The 17,081-nt window shown below is 37.4% G+C and overlaps 2 protein-coding genes across 2 annotated transcripts in view; one reads left to right on the top strand and one right to left on the bottom strand.

The window, feature by feature from the left end:
- Positions 1–17,081, bottom strand: part of LOC107088994 (neurotrypsin-like) — a 42,445-nt gene that overhangs the window by 18,135 nt on the left and 7,229 nt on the right. Inside the window, exon 2 of the mRNA XM_015381497.1 lies at positions 13,294–13,336. Coding sequence (XP_015236983.1) covers positions 13,294–13,336 — 43 coding nt within the window. The remainder of the gene's footprint in view (positions 1–13,293; positions 13,337–17,081) is intronic.
- On the top strand, positions 984–7,316 carry LOC107089158 (zinc finger protein RFP-like). Its single transcript, XM_015381789.1, has 2 exons — positions 984–1,179; positions 5,418–7,316. Exon 2 carries the CDS (start codon positions 5,420–5,422, stop codon positions 7,115–7,117), a length of 1,698 nt encoding a protein of 565 aa, XP_015237275.1. The 5' UTR covers positions 984–1,179; positions 5,418–5,419; the 3' UTR covers positions 7,118–7,316.

Genomic DNA, 17,081 nt, shown 5'->3' with positions numbered 1-17,081 from the left:
GTACAACCACATAGTCACCTAGTATGAGGTTCCGTTTGTGTCAACAATAAGCAGATATAAAATGTCTAGATGTTGTGCTGTTGTTGCATATGTGTTGTCTGCATATATATAAGTTGCAAATGTATTTGTTGAATATGTAGATTCTGCATATGTCTATGTTGCATATGTCTATGCTGTATAAGTCTATGTTGCATATGTCTATGTTGCATATGTAGATGCTGCATATGTCTATTCTGCATATGTCTATGTTGCATATGTCTATGTTGCATATGTAGANTGCATATGTCTATGTTGCATATGTAGATGCTGCATATGTCTAAGCTGCATATGTCTATGTTGCATATGTAGATGCTGCATATGTCTAAGCTGCATATGTCTATGTTGCATTTGTAGATGCTGCATATGTCTATGTTGAATACTTCTATTCTGCATATGTCTATGTTGCATATGTAGATGCTACATATGTCTAAGCTGCATATGTCTATGTTGCATTTGTAGATGCTGCATATGTCTATAGTGTATATGTCGATGTTGCATATGCCTACTTTGCATGTCTATGTTGAATATTTCTATTCTGTATATGTCTATATTGCATATGTCTATGTTGCATATGTAGATGCTGCATATGTCTATGTTGCATATGTCTATGTTGCATATGTAGACATTTTACATCTGCTTATTTATGATACAAACGGAACCTCATATACACACACTATAAAACATAACAATTTGTTGAAAAAAAAAATATATACTGTTCTTTTACGTCTTCTCCATTTAAAATACACAACAAAAATGTAAAAATGAAAAAAATGTTATATCAATCAATAGCTAAAATATACCTTGACCCTAATTCTACTTAACAAAAACTAAACACTACACATGTCGATGATTAACACAATGGGTCTATAGTAAAACTTAAAAAGCCTTGAACCTCAGAGAGCTCAACATGAAAAATATGTGCCTATCCCTTTAAGAGGTGTGGTGCAGGAAACAGAAAGTAAACCAGGGTGAATTCTTCTCTTTGCAGCCTGACTTTAAACTGCACGCGTTTATGCTGTAGATCTCCTATAACAACTAAGCTCCTTGTTTTGTTTTCTAGTTTAGTTTTTAGGTTGTTGTAAGGGTGGTTACACGGCTGTAAACACTTCTGTCTTGCAGACCAGACAACCATTAAAGGAGGTGAGTAAGAACACGTCATTTTTATCAGATGGAGCGGTGGCTGAGGCTCAGGCGGTTTGATCACATAAAATACCTGGTGGAGTTTTCTCCTGGGGGAGGGGCTAAAAAAATATCTTACAAAATAGACATACACCAAAAACCAATCAAATATGCTAAGTTATCACACCAATATATTTATGAATGCCAACAGCATAAAAACATTTATAATTTCATGCACATGTACATAAATGTTGTCCTTCTGAGGCTTTGTAAAAGCCAATCTGTGTTTTGCATGGTCCAATGTTGTTTCACAAACCTAAAAATATAATGCACCAGTTGGAGAAGCTATAAGTCAGATTTATTTTTTTTAATTAATATATCAAAACTATTTATTTTCTAAGAATGTGTTTATTTAAGAGCAATTATGCAGATTAACAAACATCCCAAAAAAAGTGCACTATATTATATTATTTTCCATGTGAATCCCAGATTGTTTATGTTGTTTTTGTTTTTTTAGTGCTTTAAGTCACTACTACCTGTCTTTATCCATGCTGGGTCACATCCTGAAATTTGAAAAAGGATGCAAGGAAAGCAGGATACAGCATTAGCCTCGCTGCATGCAGTTAGCCAAGCCTCGCAGCTAAACCAGGTCATTGAAAAAGTCCGAGTGGACCGTCTCCATCTGACTGCTGATTAATTTCAATATTTCGGCTGATCAGGTCCAAACAGTTTCGTGGGAATATGTCACTAATCCGTTGAAATATGAAAACAGCTTTACTCGTCATTAAAGACAAAATATTTATCTTGTACATAAAAAAAATATGTATCAATATATTTTCAAATGTTTTAATTTTAATTTGTTTTTTGTTTTATATGTCTTAATCAAAGTAATTGGGTGGGTGGGTCGGCGCCCTAGCTCCCTCTGTTGGCCAGCCGCCACTGTATACAACCTGTATGGTGACGGGTGGCGAATTGACCAAGAGGGAACTCCATGCGCTACTAGACAGAGTACAAGTGTTGGTTTACAGCAGCACCGCATGGAGAGAGAAGAGCAGTAATCTCTGAAGTTGAAATGAGCTGAACTTTTCTATGAAATCGAGACACGGCAGCCAATCAGGGACTGGCAGGAGGCAAAGATATTTTTCACTTAAAATGGAATACTGATATAATATTTTTTTAAAAGGGTAGAAATAAGGAACGCTCTTAAAGGGTCTTTAAGTGGCTTTAAAAATTTCTTTTTTGTTTAGTCCTAGAAGGACTGTTAATCATCCTCACTTACCTCCAGCACAGAGTCCTATCTGTCACTGCCCAGTATTGGTGCTTTCACCAAGAAAGTCCCGCCGAATCCGACCGAATCAGAGCTGCGTCTGAAGTAGCCAGAGTGGATTTTTTATTTTATTTTTTTTTTGTTACAGAGCGTTTGGGGCTTTTCTAAAACATGATGGTCTCCCCCAAGACGATTCAAAAGTTGTTCATTGAGAACTATTTAGCAGTAGTCCATGATAAGTTTCACCTTTGCTTTTACTGTGAAACGCTGACGATGAGACCTTGACAGAAAATTATATGGGGTTGCCAGGGGTAACGGTAGGTCCAAAGCAGAGGATCTGGGAGGCTGTTAATTTACTAAATATTAAACAATCATTCCAGCTACTAAACATGGTAAACATACCACTGTTAGATTCAATACCAGCACAGGAATGACATGTGATGTTATGCAATAACTTAATATCAGGAACGAGCACAGCACTAGCCTCTGCTTTGATGGCGATGTCATTGGTCATAATTAAAAATAAATTATATCTTAAAAACCAAATCAGTAGAAAAACGGCATGTTTACCTGCACAAATAGAGTAGCATGAAAAAAGTAGGCTAGATAATTTTGATTAAATGCAGAACTTAATTGGGATGTAGATGACCTCTAGGTGACCTTAAAAATCATTTGTCTTTTTTTTTTTTTTTTTACAAATTAGCTTTTTAAATGCACAAACCTGCATTGCATGAGCAATAACCATTCAGTCTATTTGCTGAGTTTTTTTGTTTTTTTTTTCACGTCAGTGGGGTTTCAGCTTTACGCAGCTGAAGCTCCTCCTATTTGATGACGCGATCCAGAGAATAAACCCTGTGCATCTGAAATGCAGAGCGGTGAATTACATACTGGGCTCGTGGAAATCACTGCGTCATCGACACTTGACTGAAATGTTTTGTAAACAAACACCTATAATTCACCTTTTTTCTTTCTTTTTCCTGCAGCTGGACTTTTCAAAGTCAAGACTTCACTGAAAAGTGAGATGAAATTCTTAGTTACATGTCGTAAATCCACTCTCAATTGTTTGCAGTTTTTCATGTTTAGTTTATATTGTTAACATAAAAGATGTTGATGTGAACTTCTTGAGCTGGGATTTACAGGATCCCGTGATTTTAACCATTAGACTAATTGCATAAAGAAAAAGGATCTTGTTTTGTATTTTTAATGAATCGTGTTCTTTTTTATCTGAGAGAATAGATGTACATATATTCTGTACTGGCCTCTATTTTGAAATTGATATTTTTTATTATTCCTGCACTCTTTACAGCAATCCTTTTATACCTTTTTCTCCTTTTCAGTCCAGTGATGCACCATTTAATGACCATTTGCTACTTGGTTTGGTTTAAAGACACAAACATTCCCACACGTTGTTATGATGCATCATTAAAATTCTATTTATTTTATACGGATGGTATGTAACAGACTGAGATAAAGTTAAGCTAAAAGGAAAGCTGGACCTCCACATCAGTCTCAAGTCCTTTTTTAAGAGATTTTCTTTCAGAATTTCCCTGCATTTACCTCCGACCATCTTCCCATCAACTCCAGCCATATCGTCTGTCTAGAAAGTGCTTTTTGGAGGCTTTGATTTGAATCTGTCTGCAGATTACAGACTAGTTTCACCAGCCAATGATAAACCAGCTAATATTAGTATGTTGACTTTATTTTTTAAGAACTTTGCACAAGATATCGAAACATATTTGTAACCTCAGCAGGTATTTATTCTACATGCATCCATCAATTTAATGTCACAGGTGGCAGTAAAACAGGACATCATAAATTAGATATAAAGTATTAAGTCAGCTAGTTTGAATTGAAAATAATTTTCATTTTGCTTTTGGATTGAGACTGTTCTTATTTTTTAGTTTTGCGAATTTTTCAGGACCTTCTTTTTTTTTAAACCCTCCTTTTGGATAAAAAATAAACAGTAGAAATCTGTATTTAAATAAAGAAAATCAGGATAATGTTGCCCTTCCTCTATTCTTTGGTGAATTACAAACATTTACCTCTACCAAGTAGCCAGAAAAATATTTGCTTTCTCGTGTTAAAACCTCTATTTGAAAAATATTTTTTCAAATATTATCCTGACACCAATATTAAGCATGACTGACCTATTGTAATATTAAACACTAAGGATTAGAATAAAGTGTTCAGGGTTAAGAAGTGTTTGTTGTTTTAAGTACAACCATTTTTTTTTTATTTTAAATTTTTTTTTTTTTAAGATACATTTTGTACATTTTTACAAAAAATATCTTTTAATAGCCTTTTTGTTTAACTGTTTATGACTAAAACGTGAGCAGACTGACGCCTCAGTAGTTCAGCATCAATGCATCTATAAACCTGTTGCCTATTTTCTTTAATTTACTTCTGGTTGAAAGCTCCTGCTCTGTTTCTGCGGATGGGACATCAAACACATCTATGTTTAATGGGTCCAATGTAACAACTGAAGCGTTACTTTGCGGATACTCAGAAACTCAACTGAGAAACCATCTCAAATCCATGTAAATTGGAAAAAAAAACAAAGAGTCTTGTAGCGTACGAGCATGAGTTAATTAAAAAAACCAAAAACAGAAGGGTGCTGTAGTTCTGTGTTTTGGCCACAGGTGGCAGTATAGTTAGAAAACTCCGTTGTACATCTTTAATATATGTTTCTATTGTTTTAACTGGGTTTTTTTGTGAGTTGTTATAGATTTTAATGATTACATTGGTTTATAATATCAAATTGATCGCAGACTTGCTAACTGAATTTAATTGATGTTGCATCGTGACATTTTTTCATGGTTTTGTCATCCAAACATCCCCATATTCATGCAGAGATAGGTCAGTTTACCCTTCATCAACATAGTTCAAAAACTACAACAAAACAGAAGGTTAAAATATAATTTTCCTAACATGACTCCAACTAACATTAATTATAATGTTTATGTAACTGTTATTTTTTTTCTTTTGGTTTTAGAAATGGCATCCAGTGGAAGTCTAATAACGGAGGAACATTTACTTTGTCCGATCTGTCTCGACGTCTTCAGTAAACCAGTTTCAACACCATGTGGACACAACTTCTGTATGTCGTGTATAACGGTCTACTGGGACACCACACCCGCCTGCCTCTGTCCCGTTTGCAAGGAAGAATTTCCGAGCAGGCCAAACCTCAAGGTCAATACCTTCATTGCCGAACTGTTATTACAGTTTAAGTGCCTTCGTGTGACAAACACTCCCACCCAGAGTTCATCCGGTCAGCAGCCGGTCAGCCCTGGCAGTGAGGTGAAGTGTGACATCTGTAGCAACCCTGCTGTGAAATCTTGTCTGGACTGTGTCGCTTCATTCTGCGACGGTCACCTAGAGTCGCATTGTATAGCTTCTGATTTGAAGAGACACACGTTGGTTAATCCTTTGGTGGGTCTGGGGGACAAAGTCTGCAGGGATCATCACAGGCTGATGTTGCTGTTCTGCAGAAATGACAACTTGGTGCTTTGTGACCTTTGCGTCGGTTTGCACCATGCAAGCCACGACGTGGTTTCTGTGCAGAGGGGATATGACGATATGACGCATCAGCTGGGAAAAACTGAGGCCAAAGTGCGGCGAATGATTCAAGAAAGGACCCAGAAGGTCCAAAGCATGACAGAGTCACTAACAAAAAGCAAGACGGAGACAGAAGGGATGATAAAAGACGGCACACGCTATGTGAGCGAGTTGGTATCTGAGATTAAGAAGACCCAGGAGGAACTCGTCAAGGTGGCAGAGGAGAAGCAGAAAACGGTGGAGGAGCAAGCTAAAGGGTTGATTACAGACATGGAGAAGGAGATTTCCAGCTTGAAGGTGACTGCAAAGAAGCTGGGGGATCTAAAGGACATTGAAGATCAGGTGTGTTTTCTCAAGAGCTACCCGAACCAGTCCCTCCTGCCTCCCACCATGGACCTGTCCACATACAGCTTCAACAGACACCTGGCGGTGCAGCACATGCATAAAGCAGTTAGAAACTCGATATCAGACTTCCGGGCGCTTCTGGATAAGCTGAAGGAGGAAATTGACACATTCTCAAACAGCACAGATGCTTCAAACGAGGCGGCGCTCAAGTACATGCAGCAGTTTGAGGTGAACATCGTCCTGGATCATGACACGGCTCACCCCATGCTCAGCTTATCATTCGACGGGAAGCAAGTTTGGTACAACATGGGCACCAATCTGTGGGGGACCCAGATCCAGAAACCCAACATGTTCACTCAGCATCTAGCTGTTGTGGGACAGAGAGGCTTCTCTTCCTGCAGGTTTTACTTTGAGGTTTACGTCGGCCAGAAGACGGAATGGTGTCTGGGCGTGTCAACGGCATCGCTCCAAAAGAGCGGGGCTATAGTTCGAAGTCCTAGCTGCGGACTCTGGGCCATCTGGTTCCTGTTGGACAAGTTTGAAACTTTCACCTGCCCAGGCGTTCCGGTTTACGCGGGGAAAGTGGAGCGTGTAGGGGTTTTTGTTGACTATGATGGAGGTCAGGTGTCATTCTTTGATGTCGTGAGAGCAGCTCCCATTTACTCTTTTAATGGGTGTTTATTTACAGAGGAGCTGTATCCGTACTTTAATCCCTGTGATAATGAGTATGGTTCAAATCTGGATCCAATGTTAATTGTTCCCGTTTCCAGACAGAATGAGCAAAGTATTTAGACATCAGTTATTTGGCTTACTGTAGTGTGGGAATCAATGACGGCAACAAAACTGCATTTAAAAGAGCATATAAAGAATATTCCTAAATGCAAAGTTCCTCCTTTTTTTAATTATTAATTCTCTTCTCTTTTAATTCAAAATTTCTTTCATTTTTAAGCAAAAGGGGTTTTAAGAGTCAGCAAAAAAATATAAAGTAAAAAGTAAATATGTATAAAATTATTTTTTATTGAAATATTTCTCAAAAAACCTGCAAAAACCTCCAAAGTGCACGGAAATATGTATAAAATACAGTTTGCATGGAGACACTATCCAACGTTGCTATGGAGACCTTTTCCTCCATTTCACTTTGCACATATTTTCTACCCTTCCTGTTACCCTCTAAAACAATCCTATAAAGAAATATGCCTCTATGTCGTGAAATATTTTTATCCTAGAAAAACAACTCAGCTAAACTGTCACTGTGGTTAATCATTTTTATAGCCAATGTAAAACCATAGGAGGCAATTGTGTTGCTGTTTAACTACACAAAGTGTCGAGGTGTACAGATTTAAACTGATCATGAATACATGTTATTTTATGAGTTGTGTTTCTGGGCGTGCAGGTGAAACAGTGCTTAGTGCGCACGACCCATGCACAGAGGCCTTAGTCCTCAATGTGGCCGACCCAGGTTCGAATCCGACCCGTGGTCCTTTGCCGCATACTCTCTTTCTCATACCCCCTTTCCTGTCAGCCTGCTGTCGAAAAATCAAGCCACTGCTGCCGAAAAAAAACTCAAAAAAAAAAAAAAGTTGCATTTCTAGGCTCTGACCACATTGAGTGACATTTTTGAACACTTTTTAAATGGTCACCTTTATCAGTAAATGAAGCAAAATGCATTTGCAATATAATCGTAAATGAAATTAATCCAATTTTCAAATCGTAGAGGTGCGGAGGAGGATTTGGGCCACTGAACTTTTTTAAAGTTAACTGATTTTTAAATTTTATTTTAGTGTAATATGAGAAACAAGTCGAAATTCGGACTTTTTTTTCCCAGAATTTTGTATCTTAATGTAGATGGGCACCACTCACTGACAAGGATGAGTTGTTTGAGAGGGCCAGTAACACATTGGTGGTTTTTAACGGGCCTGAGGAGTCCCCGGTGATGCCATTTCATTAATAGAAGAGCAGAAGGTGATTAAAACACAAGAGCTAGTTTAGTCTTTAAAACAGACATGGCTACGGCTTAATGCTAACATGTTTGTTAGCTGTCAGAATTCTAAGAAAAAAGTCAGAATTCGGAGATTAAAGTCAGAATTCAGATTTTTTCCCCTCATATTAAATTGAAATAATATTAAAAAATCAGTTAACTTTTTTATTTTTTCAGTGGCCCTAATCCTCTTCCGTATAGAGGCACCGGTTTTTTATAATACTATACTCAACAAGAGTGAGACACCAGTTTTCCCATTTCGGGCCCTATGTGGCAGAAAGACATTTGTGGTGGGTTTGTCACATATGATGGTAGAGACAGTCACAGCTAGCATGCAGATCCATGCCACTGATCTCTATTTATTCACTGGATTGCTGCCGTTGGTACACGGTGCTGTGAGGTCACCAGCCACCATATTGGTACTCCTTAGTTTGACTGGTCAGAATGTAGACAATATGTGCGCTACAGTATTTAACAACAATGATCTTCTAATTTTTTAGGGGGGGCTTAAGACTTTTAAAATAAAAATAAATTCATCATTTTGACCCAAACTTACTGTTTTATAGCATCTGCAGATTACTGTATTTTATGGTGAAAAAATAGGCACATCACATTGCATGGTTAGTATGAAGTCTATCTAACATACAAAACCATCACAACAAAATTAAATGTGTTAATGGAGCATAATAATACTGAAATCAGATATTAAGAATATTACACACGCACACACTACCTGATTAAGTGTCAAAAGTGCTAAATTAATTATGTACATGTAATATGCAGGTATTGATTACATTGTTATGGTAATTATATTACATTAAAGGCATTTTTATGGTGTGACTTCGTGAAAGTGAGGAGTACCAAGGTGGCAGCAGGTGACTTTAGCAATGCAGTGAATAAATGGAGATCAGTGATCCATGCATGCAAAGGAGGAGGAACTTTTTCACACAAAGATTACAGTGAAGTCCTCCAATGGACTCACTTCAAAAACTAAAGACTGGAGTTAAACATCTGCAAGCTTGGGGTTGCAGTTTTGGTTAAAAATAATCGCAATTTTGTTTTTTGCCAAAATCATTCAGCCCTAGTCACTGTTATGTGGATATTTCTACAAACAGGACATGTAGAAAGCAAAGTATAAATAATAAAGTTAATATATAAGGGATTCTTACACCAAGCGATTTGTTACAATTTATTTTTAAGCTTTTTTTGTGTGTGTGTGTGTGTGTTTTTTTTTCTATAATAAAAATACCAGCTTTGTTTAATGTTTTTTACACAATTGACCAGGGCTCCAATATTTATCACCATCGGTTTACTCTCAAGTTCAACCAAAGAAAATAAGACTTTACAGAGTATTATCAAGATGCTGCAACTTTCTACTCAGATTCTAAGGAATATTGGACTTGAAGACCTAACAGCTTTAGAGTTAGGCCAATAAAAATAATATAACTTTGAAAGAAAAATACCTAGAATAGCAACCAAAGGGTTTAAGTGATAGAGTCATGAGGAGAGTGATAGGGATGTCTTGAGTATTTTTTTTTTGTTTTTTTGTTTTAACCATCTTGGGCAGCCATGGTGACCAGACAGAGGAACATTTGTAAATGCATAAAGACAGGATCACATGACTTTCAGTCCTAAGAGGATTTATTATGGGTTAATCTGAGACGCTATCGGTGAATTTCCCAGCATGTGGAGGACAGAAATGTAACAGGTCCCAACCAATCACTACAGAAAACTGGGGACAAAATACTAGAGAGAAACTGGAAATAATGCACCACAGACCACCTTCCCAGTTATGGTACGCCTAAAAGTCTGTCAGGTTTTGGTCTTGATGCATTCTCCAAGTCTAAAGACCCTTACCTACCATCTTGATTGTTTTTTTAGTGGGTATTCCTCAGTTCCCTTAGAATGTAAAGCTAAAGAAATTCATCAGAAAAGCTATAAACTGATTAAAACGCTTTTGCATGAACATTCACATAAAAGAAAAGCAGCTCCATAGTGTCGCCACAGAATAGTGGGACAAGGTTTCTTTTCAAACCAAACCTTGATGAAAAAGAAAATAAGAAAAATGAATGTTGAGGCAGAAAAAAAAAAAACATTCATCCCTTGAAGTTTTTATTCTCCGATTGTGAAGTTTTGGTCTTTGCATACGACTGTGGGCGTGAAATGGGGGAACATTCGATACCTTCAAAGATTATGATTTGATATACAGCTACTCTATATTTCTGTTTTTGCAAATCTTTGAGAATAGATTTTTAATTTTACGTGTTTTCCTCACATTATCCTGAAGGTATATCTAAGATATAACTGGATTAGGGGGCTTATGTCGAAAGGAAAACCCAACTTTTTAATTCACCAACTTTAAAACATAAAAAAAAAAAAACCTCCATAATGGCAGATTATCAAGCTGATAAATGGCATCAGTCTTTCCCAAAAGGCAGATTAGGCTGCAGATTCAGTCTTTTTTTTTTTTTTTTCTTATCTCAGTCCTCCAGTTCTGAAAATCCACATTTAGTGCAGCTTCAAAGAGAACGAAAAGACAAGAAAAGACAGTAGCTTCAAGTACTCCACATATAGTGCCTTTTTCAACACAAGTTAAATAATTTAGCACAAGCAAATGTAAATGTTTGCAAGCATGCATGTCTTTATTAATAATGGAACTTTATAAATGTGGAAGTTAACAATATTTAAAATATTAAAAGACATAACTCTGTAAATAGAGACTTTTTTTAATGTTAAATCTCAGAAGCATTTAGGCAGGTAAACTATTTTACCGTTAAATCTATATTTGTTATTTTTATTTTATAATCATTATTTATTTCTATGTTGTATTTTTACACTTTAACAATACATAAGCTCAACATAGAAAAATAAACAAATCTTTCGGGTTCCTATGGATCATGTGGTATTGGAGGATTTTAATTTTCATTCTGCAGTTTTTATTTTGTGACATTAAGCACTAGAGTTAAAAAAAAAAACTCAGTTGGCATTGATTTGATCTAATTTGGTTAGACAGATTAAAATTCATTTAATTTAAACATCATTTTTGATTCTTCAAGATACTTTAAAACAGGCAGAAAATGTGTTAAACTAGCTTGATTTTTAAGGATCCTCAGCTGTTTGAGGATTTTTAAATGTTTATTTCAAATTGAACTAAAGTATCAATTTACATAAAGAGAAATACTGATTATATATAGCTGTTACTAAAAATAAGTTTGTGAGTTTTTGCTCTCTTTTAGTTTACAGAAAATACTTTAAATAAAAGTTTCAAAAATGCAACATGAATCATTCAAAAGTTGCATTTATGTAAAGATAATTCACTCGTAATTTCTTAATTTAATCACAGATGAATACATATGTTCTGCCTCTTCTTCTGCCTGTTTTTTTGCCTGGTTTGTTAGAGAACATTATGGAACAAATAGCATCTTATAAAAACCAAGGACCACAGCAGTTAGTCAGAGAAAACCATTGAAAAGCTTAAAGCAAAGTTAACAGGTTGACTCTGGAGGAGCTGCAGAGATGCACGGCTCATGTGTAAAACATTTTATTACTGTCTATGAGCGAACCTCTGGAGGAAGAATAATAGTTAACATAAGTAACACACTATCCTGAGGGTAAAACAGAAAGATAATAGCAATTTTGAATTGAAAATATACTCAAAATCCAACGTTTTTGTGTATAAATATATATGAAACGATCAGATATAGTGTGATTTATCATTATTGTGACAATAACTGTGATACATATTATATAACGATAATAAAATCTTAACTACTTATATCTAAAGAAAAAGAAAAAAACTCAAAAACTGACACTATTTTGGGTTTTTTATGAAAGTACGGTTTAGGAAATATAATCTTGTATATAAATATTTCCAAAGCAGTAGCTGTTTTTTTTTTTTTTTTTTTTGGACTTTGCACATGAAGGGACAGAGTGTTGGTAAAAAGATGATGATTAATGGGTCTTAAGATACTTTTTGTCATCACTCTTATTATTCTTGGAATGAAAGCCATAAAACATTGTGATGGAATGTTTGTTCTATATTGTTCACCATCATATTTATATATGATTATCTTGTATTGATATAGTCCTCAAAATTCTACATATATGTGATCAAAATTATTAAGGATATTTCTGAATTTAATGTGAAAATCTCTCTGTGTTGTGCTTTATAAATGTGACAAACCTTTAATATCTTAATTTGATTTTAATAACTCATAGAACCATCATATAAACCAAACCTCACTTTGTTTCCATATCTATAAACATGAACAGTTTTAATGATTTACTTCCTCTCACATCCATTTTACTCCTCATTCTCCCCCTTTTATTCATCTAACACCCGCAGTGCTGCTCGCCGCCACCACAGCCATATTTTGCCCACTGCTGTGGGAACGCTCAGCCTCCCAGCTCTCATAATCCATTTCCCAGCTACAATGAGCATTTGACACGGTTCACACTCACAGGCTTGGAGTCCGTGTGTGTGTGGCAAAGGCGTTTTTTTTCCTCACAAACAAACAGAAAAAACTCATTAGGTAATATATAGCAGGTTTTGATCAGTTTTTGCTCAACATTAGCAGGCTTTGTGCTCCATATTTGCACCTGCTCAGGAGCTGGAGGTCATTTGAAGAGAAATAATGTGACATTCCCATGACAAAATGGCTGAAGCTACTGACGGATGGTTGGTTTGGAAATGAATTAGCCCTAAATTTCCCTCGTTTGTCAAAGTGGCATAGGAACAAAATAAATATTCAGCCTGAGAGGGAGGAGATCATCACCCCACCCCCATCATCATTGCCACTAAGGCTCCCCATCTTCTCAGGGACGCGCAGGGGGGAAAAAAACATAAATGAGGGGTAGGTGGGTGCATGCTGCGAAGGGGGAAGATTTAAGACGGGGAGAGGCATCGAGAGCTTTTATGCTGTCTGAGTGAACGGGATAAAGAGTGATGTCAAAGGTAGAGAAATGGATGGAGGGATCACTTCCCACCTACCTGAGTTCTGCACCTCATTCAGATAGCTGTCCTGAGCCACCATCTGCAAACAGAGATACAAGCTTAGACAGGAAGAAAAAAAACATAATAGTTTCTTCCACATTTTGACGGAAAATTAGGACACAGGCTACAGAGGAAATAAATAAACTTTATCAATTAGTAAAGATGTTTCTGTTTTATTTCAAGGTCCACAATAAATACGGATATTCACAGACCTAAAAGGACTGATTAGAACAGTCCATACAGTAGATTCTGGGTGTTCATAAGGCATGGAGCAAAGCTAGAGTTGTTGCTTCAGGAGCCCTGACTCCAGAGAACAGGCTGCAGATGTGTCACTGCACTCTGACCAGAGAAAATGTTGTAAACATCTTTTCTGGACTAAAGAGAAAAATAACTGTGGTCCAAAGTCCTTTTTTTAAAGGAATGTAGAATTTACATTTAACAGGGAATCAAAATCTGAAAAAAGTGAAGATCAGAGTAAAGGTTTTCAGTCAGTGCTATTTTTTTGATCCATTTTATGTGCTGATAGACAGAAAGTTTTGATGCACACCCTGCTTCCATCTGCTGACAAGCTCTATGGAGATCCTGATTAGAAAGTCCAGAAAGACTTGTACGACCCCACACAGCATATCAAAGAATGTTTTTCAATTTCTCTCAAAGTGCATTTTGGTGTAAAAACTATATACATGCAATAAATGTTGAGTTTCATAAAGAATATTCTGTATGCCAGATTCTTTTTTGTAATTTCCTATAATCAATATGCCTTATGTGGTAATCATGTCCCCAGTGGATAAATTCAAGGAATGACACAAATGTTAACTTTGGCCTTAGCTTTGGTTTTCAAAAAAGAAACTTGTTAACTGCATTTAATTTATACTCCAAGCGATGTACACGTTTTTCTGTTTGCAATATGCACGAAAAATATTTACTTAGTTACATGGTCCTATCTTATTGGTAAGCATTGCTTTTCTGTTAGGTGTAGAAGATGACTAATTTTTCAACAGTCCCTCTAAATATATTTCGATGTCAAGATTCACTGGCAGAAAATGAACAAAAACTCATGAAATTTGTGTTCAAATATTCAGAATTAGTGTTATTTGCGAAGATTGTGTACACTAATATGAATTCAGTTTTCAATTATCATAACATACTATTTTATATAAGTACATGAACCTTACAGGAAATTAGATAAAAACCAAAGAAGAACTGTACTGTATGTGTATAAACTGCATTTTCATATAAAGGAGAGAAAAAAGAAAGGCAGTGCCAAGATAATTATTTTGTTCCGCAATGGAGTAACGGATCTCTCAGGCTATATGCATGTGGACAAAATTGTCGGTACACTTCTTTTAATGCAAGAAAAATCAACCATGGTCACAGAAATAACTTCAATCTGACACAAGTAATACTAAGAATTATGCGGAAAAACAGGCAATTGCTGTAATCAAATGATCCCTGTAACTGTCAATGACACTTCTGCTTTTCTCAGCAGGTATTTTGGCCCACTCCTCATAATAAACTGCACAAGTTTAAAGTTTGAAGGGTGTCTTTTCCAGACTGCTTTTTTCAGCTCCTTCTAAAGATGGCTAATAGGATTTAGATCAGGGCTCATAGAAGGCGACTTCAGAATAGTCCAATGTTTTCCTTTTACTTATTCTTTGCTGTTTTTGGGTCGCTATCCTGTTGACCTGCAACCAAGCTTCCTGACCCTGGGCAGCTCATCCCATGATACTTCTGAGATTTCAATGCAGGACCCTGCCGGAATTCAAAACGCCCAGTTCCAGGTGAAGCAAAGCAGCCCCAGAGCATAACAGAGCCTCCTCCATGCTTCACCTTACGGACAGTGTACTTTTCTAGATATGCTTCATTTTTCCATCTGTGAACATACATGTAGAGCTGCTGTGCCTAGGCTAAAAGTTCTATCTTGTCTCATCTGTCCATTCTACTTTCTCCCAGAAGATTGGTAGTCTGTCAACATGCAGTTTGGCAAATTCTAGTTTGACCTTTTTATGATTTGTTTTTAACAATGCTGCCCTCCTTGTCTGTCTCCCATTACCTCTACTTTGGCTCAGACAACAAAGGATACTGCGATCTCACGCTGATGTTCCTTGAGCTTAAAGTTCATCTTTAAGCTGTAGAAGTTTTTTTGGACTCTTTTGTTACCATTTATAATATCCATCTCTTGGATTTATCATACCTTTTCTCATGTGGTCTCTCTAATGTTCCTGAGGTTTAAGCTCATCATCAGACATCTAACAAAGCTCAAGGTAAAGCCTTTGGTCCTTTTCCCAGCTGGCAGCCCAGAGCATGTTTAAAGTCATGGCTCCGTTCAACCTGATCCATTCTTCTCTGTGCTCATCTGAGGCGAACAAAGACCTCAACGTCTTGACCTGTTCTAAGCCAAAACAAGGCTTTGTTGGGCTACTCTATAAAGCTTGGAACTCGACGCTAATTCTGACATTTTAAATTGAAAACGCTTCCTGGATGGGAAGCGAAACCTCTTCAAACGTTTAAAACAAAGTTTGTTTTTTTTACTTTTTTTTGGAATTTGCAATATGCAGATTCTGTGTAAATAAACTGTTTAACTTTCTCCTCTTTCCTTAGAGTGTTCTGTAAGTGGGTAAAACAACTTCAGAAAACCATGACACACTCGGTTCAAACACAGTTAAAAAAAAACAATGTATGAATGTAATTTTTGTTAGGGTTCCTGTTTGTGGGGTTTGTTTTGTGTTCTTCTTTTTGTTTCTCCTTCCAACACTAGATGGTGCGGCTAGTTTGGTCATCACCAGAGGAGTATTTGAGCAGCGGACTGTCACCACCTTGACGCCAGAGTGTTTGCCAGATTTGGAAGGCCCTCCTGATCCGCTGGATAAGTCTGGTCCTGCTCCCCCCTTGGAAGGAATTATTCGAGTAACACTGAGCAAGCGAAAAACCTGACAGTTTGCTCCATTGCTCCTCTGGACCTATCACAGGCCTGCCTTGTCCGCCCTCCAACGAGTTCAACCATCTCAGGTCAATACCCCCACAAACTGAACCCAGGAATCAACCAAGGACCCCGTTATTGTTTCCGGTTCCGGTTCACCAGACCGCTGGATTTTCCCCTGCAGAGAATCCCCATCTCTTTGATCTCTCTGAGAATCTCCTTAGTTGTCTTTCTCCTCGAGCTGAGAAAACCCAGTCAGGTCATTCTGAGGACCTCCTTAGTTTTGTCTTTCCACTGCTGAGAATCCCTTTTAGTTTAGCCTCTCTGAGTTTCTTGTCTTTGCTCTCTCTGGTTTCCTTTTCAGTCAATAAACTGGTTATCTTTTATGCTATGTTCACACCGGACACAGCAAGAGCAGCGAAATCGCGTCTGCTGTTTCATTTTTGCTGCTTGTACCAGTTAGTTCTGACGAAGCAGCTTTGCTGCTCTGGCTGCTGGCTGCGCGGTGCAAAAGTTGGTCTGACGCGCGATGGGCGGAGCTACTCGCAGGTTTCAGCATTTTAAGTTAATTAAACTGGCGTTAATAAACTGGTTCAGAGGAGTGATCACAGCGCTCTGTATCATCAGCAATGTGTCTGTCTCGCTGCCAGCTCCCAGATCAGCTTCTCTGATTGGTTTACGCGGCGTGTCGAGCAGCAAAAGTTCAATTTTTCCATCTCGAGCAGCAGCGCGTTTGCGGCGCGTCACGCGCGTCAGATGCTTGAAGGCTCCCGACGCGCTGCTTCTGCTGTTAGACGTGCTGCGCCTGCTGCTCAAAACGCGCCACGGGACATTTTGCTGCACCTTGACCCACGTCAACCATTGA

The sequence above is a fragment of the Cyprinodon variegatus genome, unplaced genomic scaffold (genome assembly GCF_000732505.1).
Source record: "Cyprinodon variegatus isolate N-32 unplaced genomic scaffold, C_variegatus-1.0 Scaffold12, whole genome shotgun sequence".
Classification (NCBI taxonomy): domain Eukaryota; kingdom Metazoa; phylum Chordata; class Actinopteri; order Cyprinodontiformes; family Cyprinodontidae; genus Cyprinodon; species Cyprinodon variegatus.
Note: the sequence above shows the minus strand (reverse complement) of the source record. Positions and strands in the feature narration are given on the sequence as shown.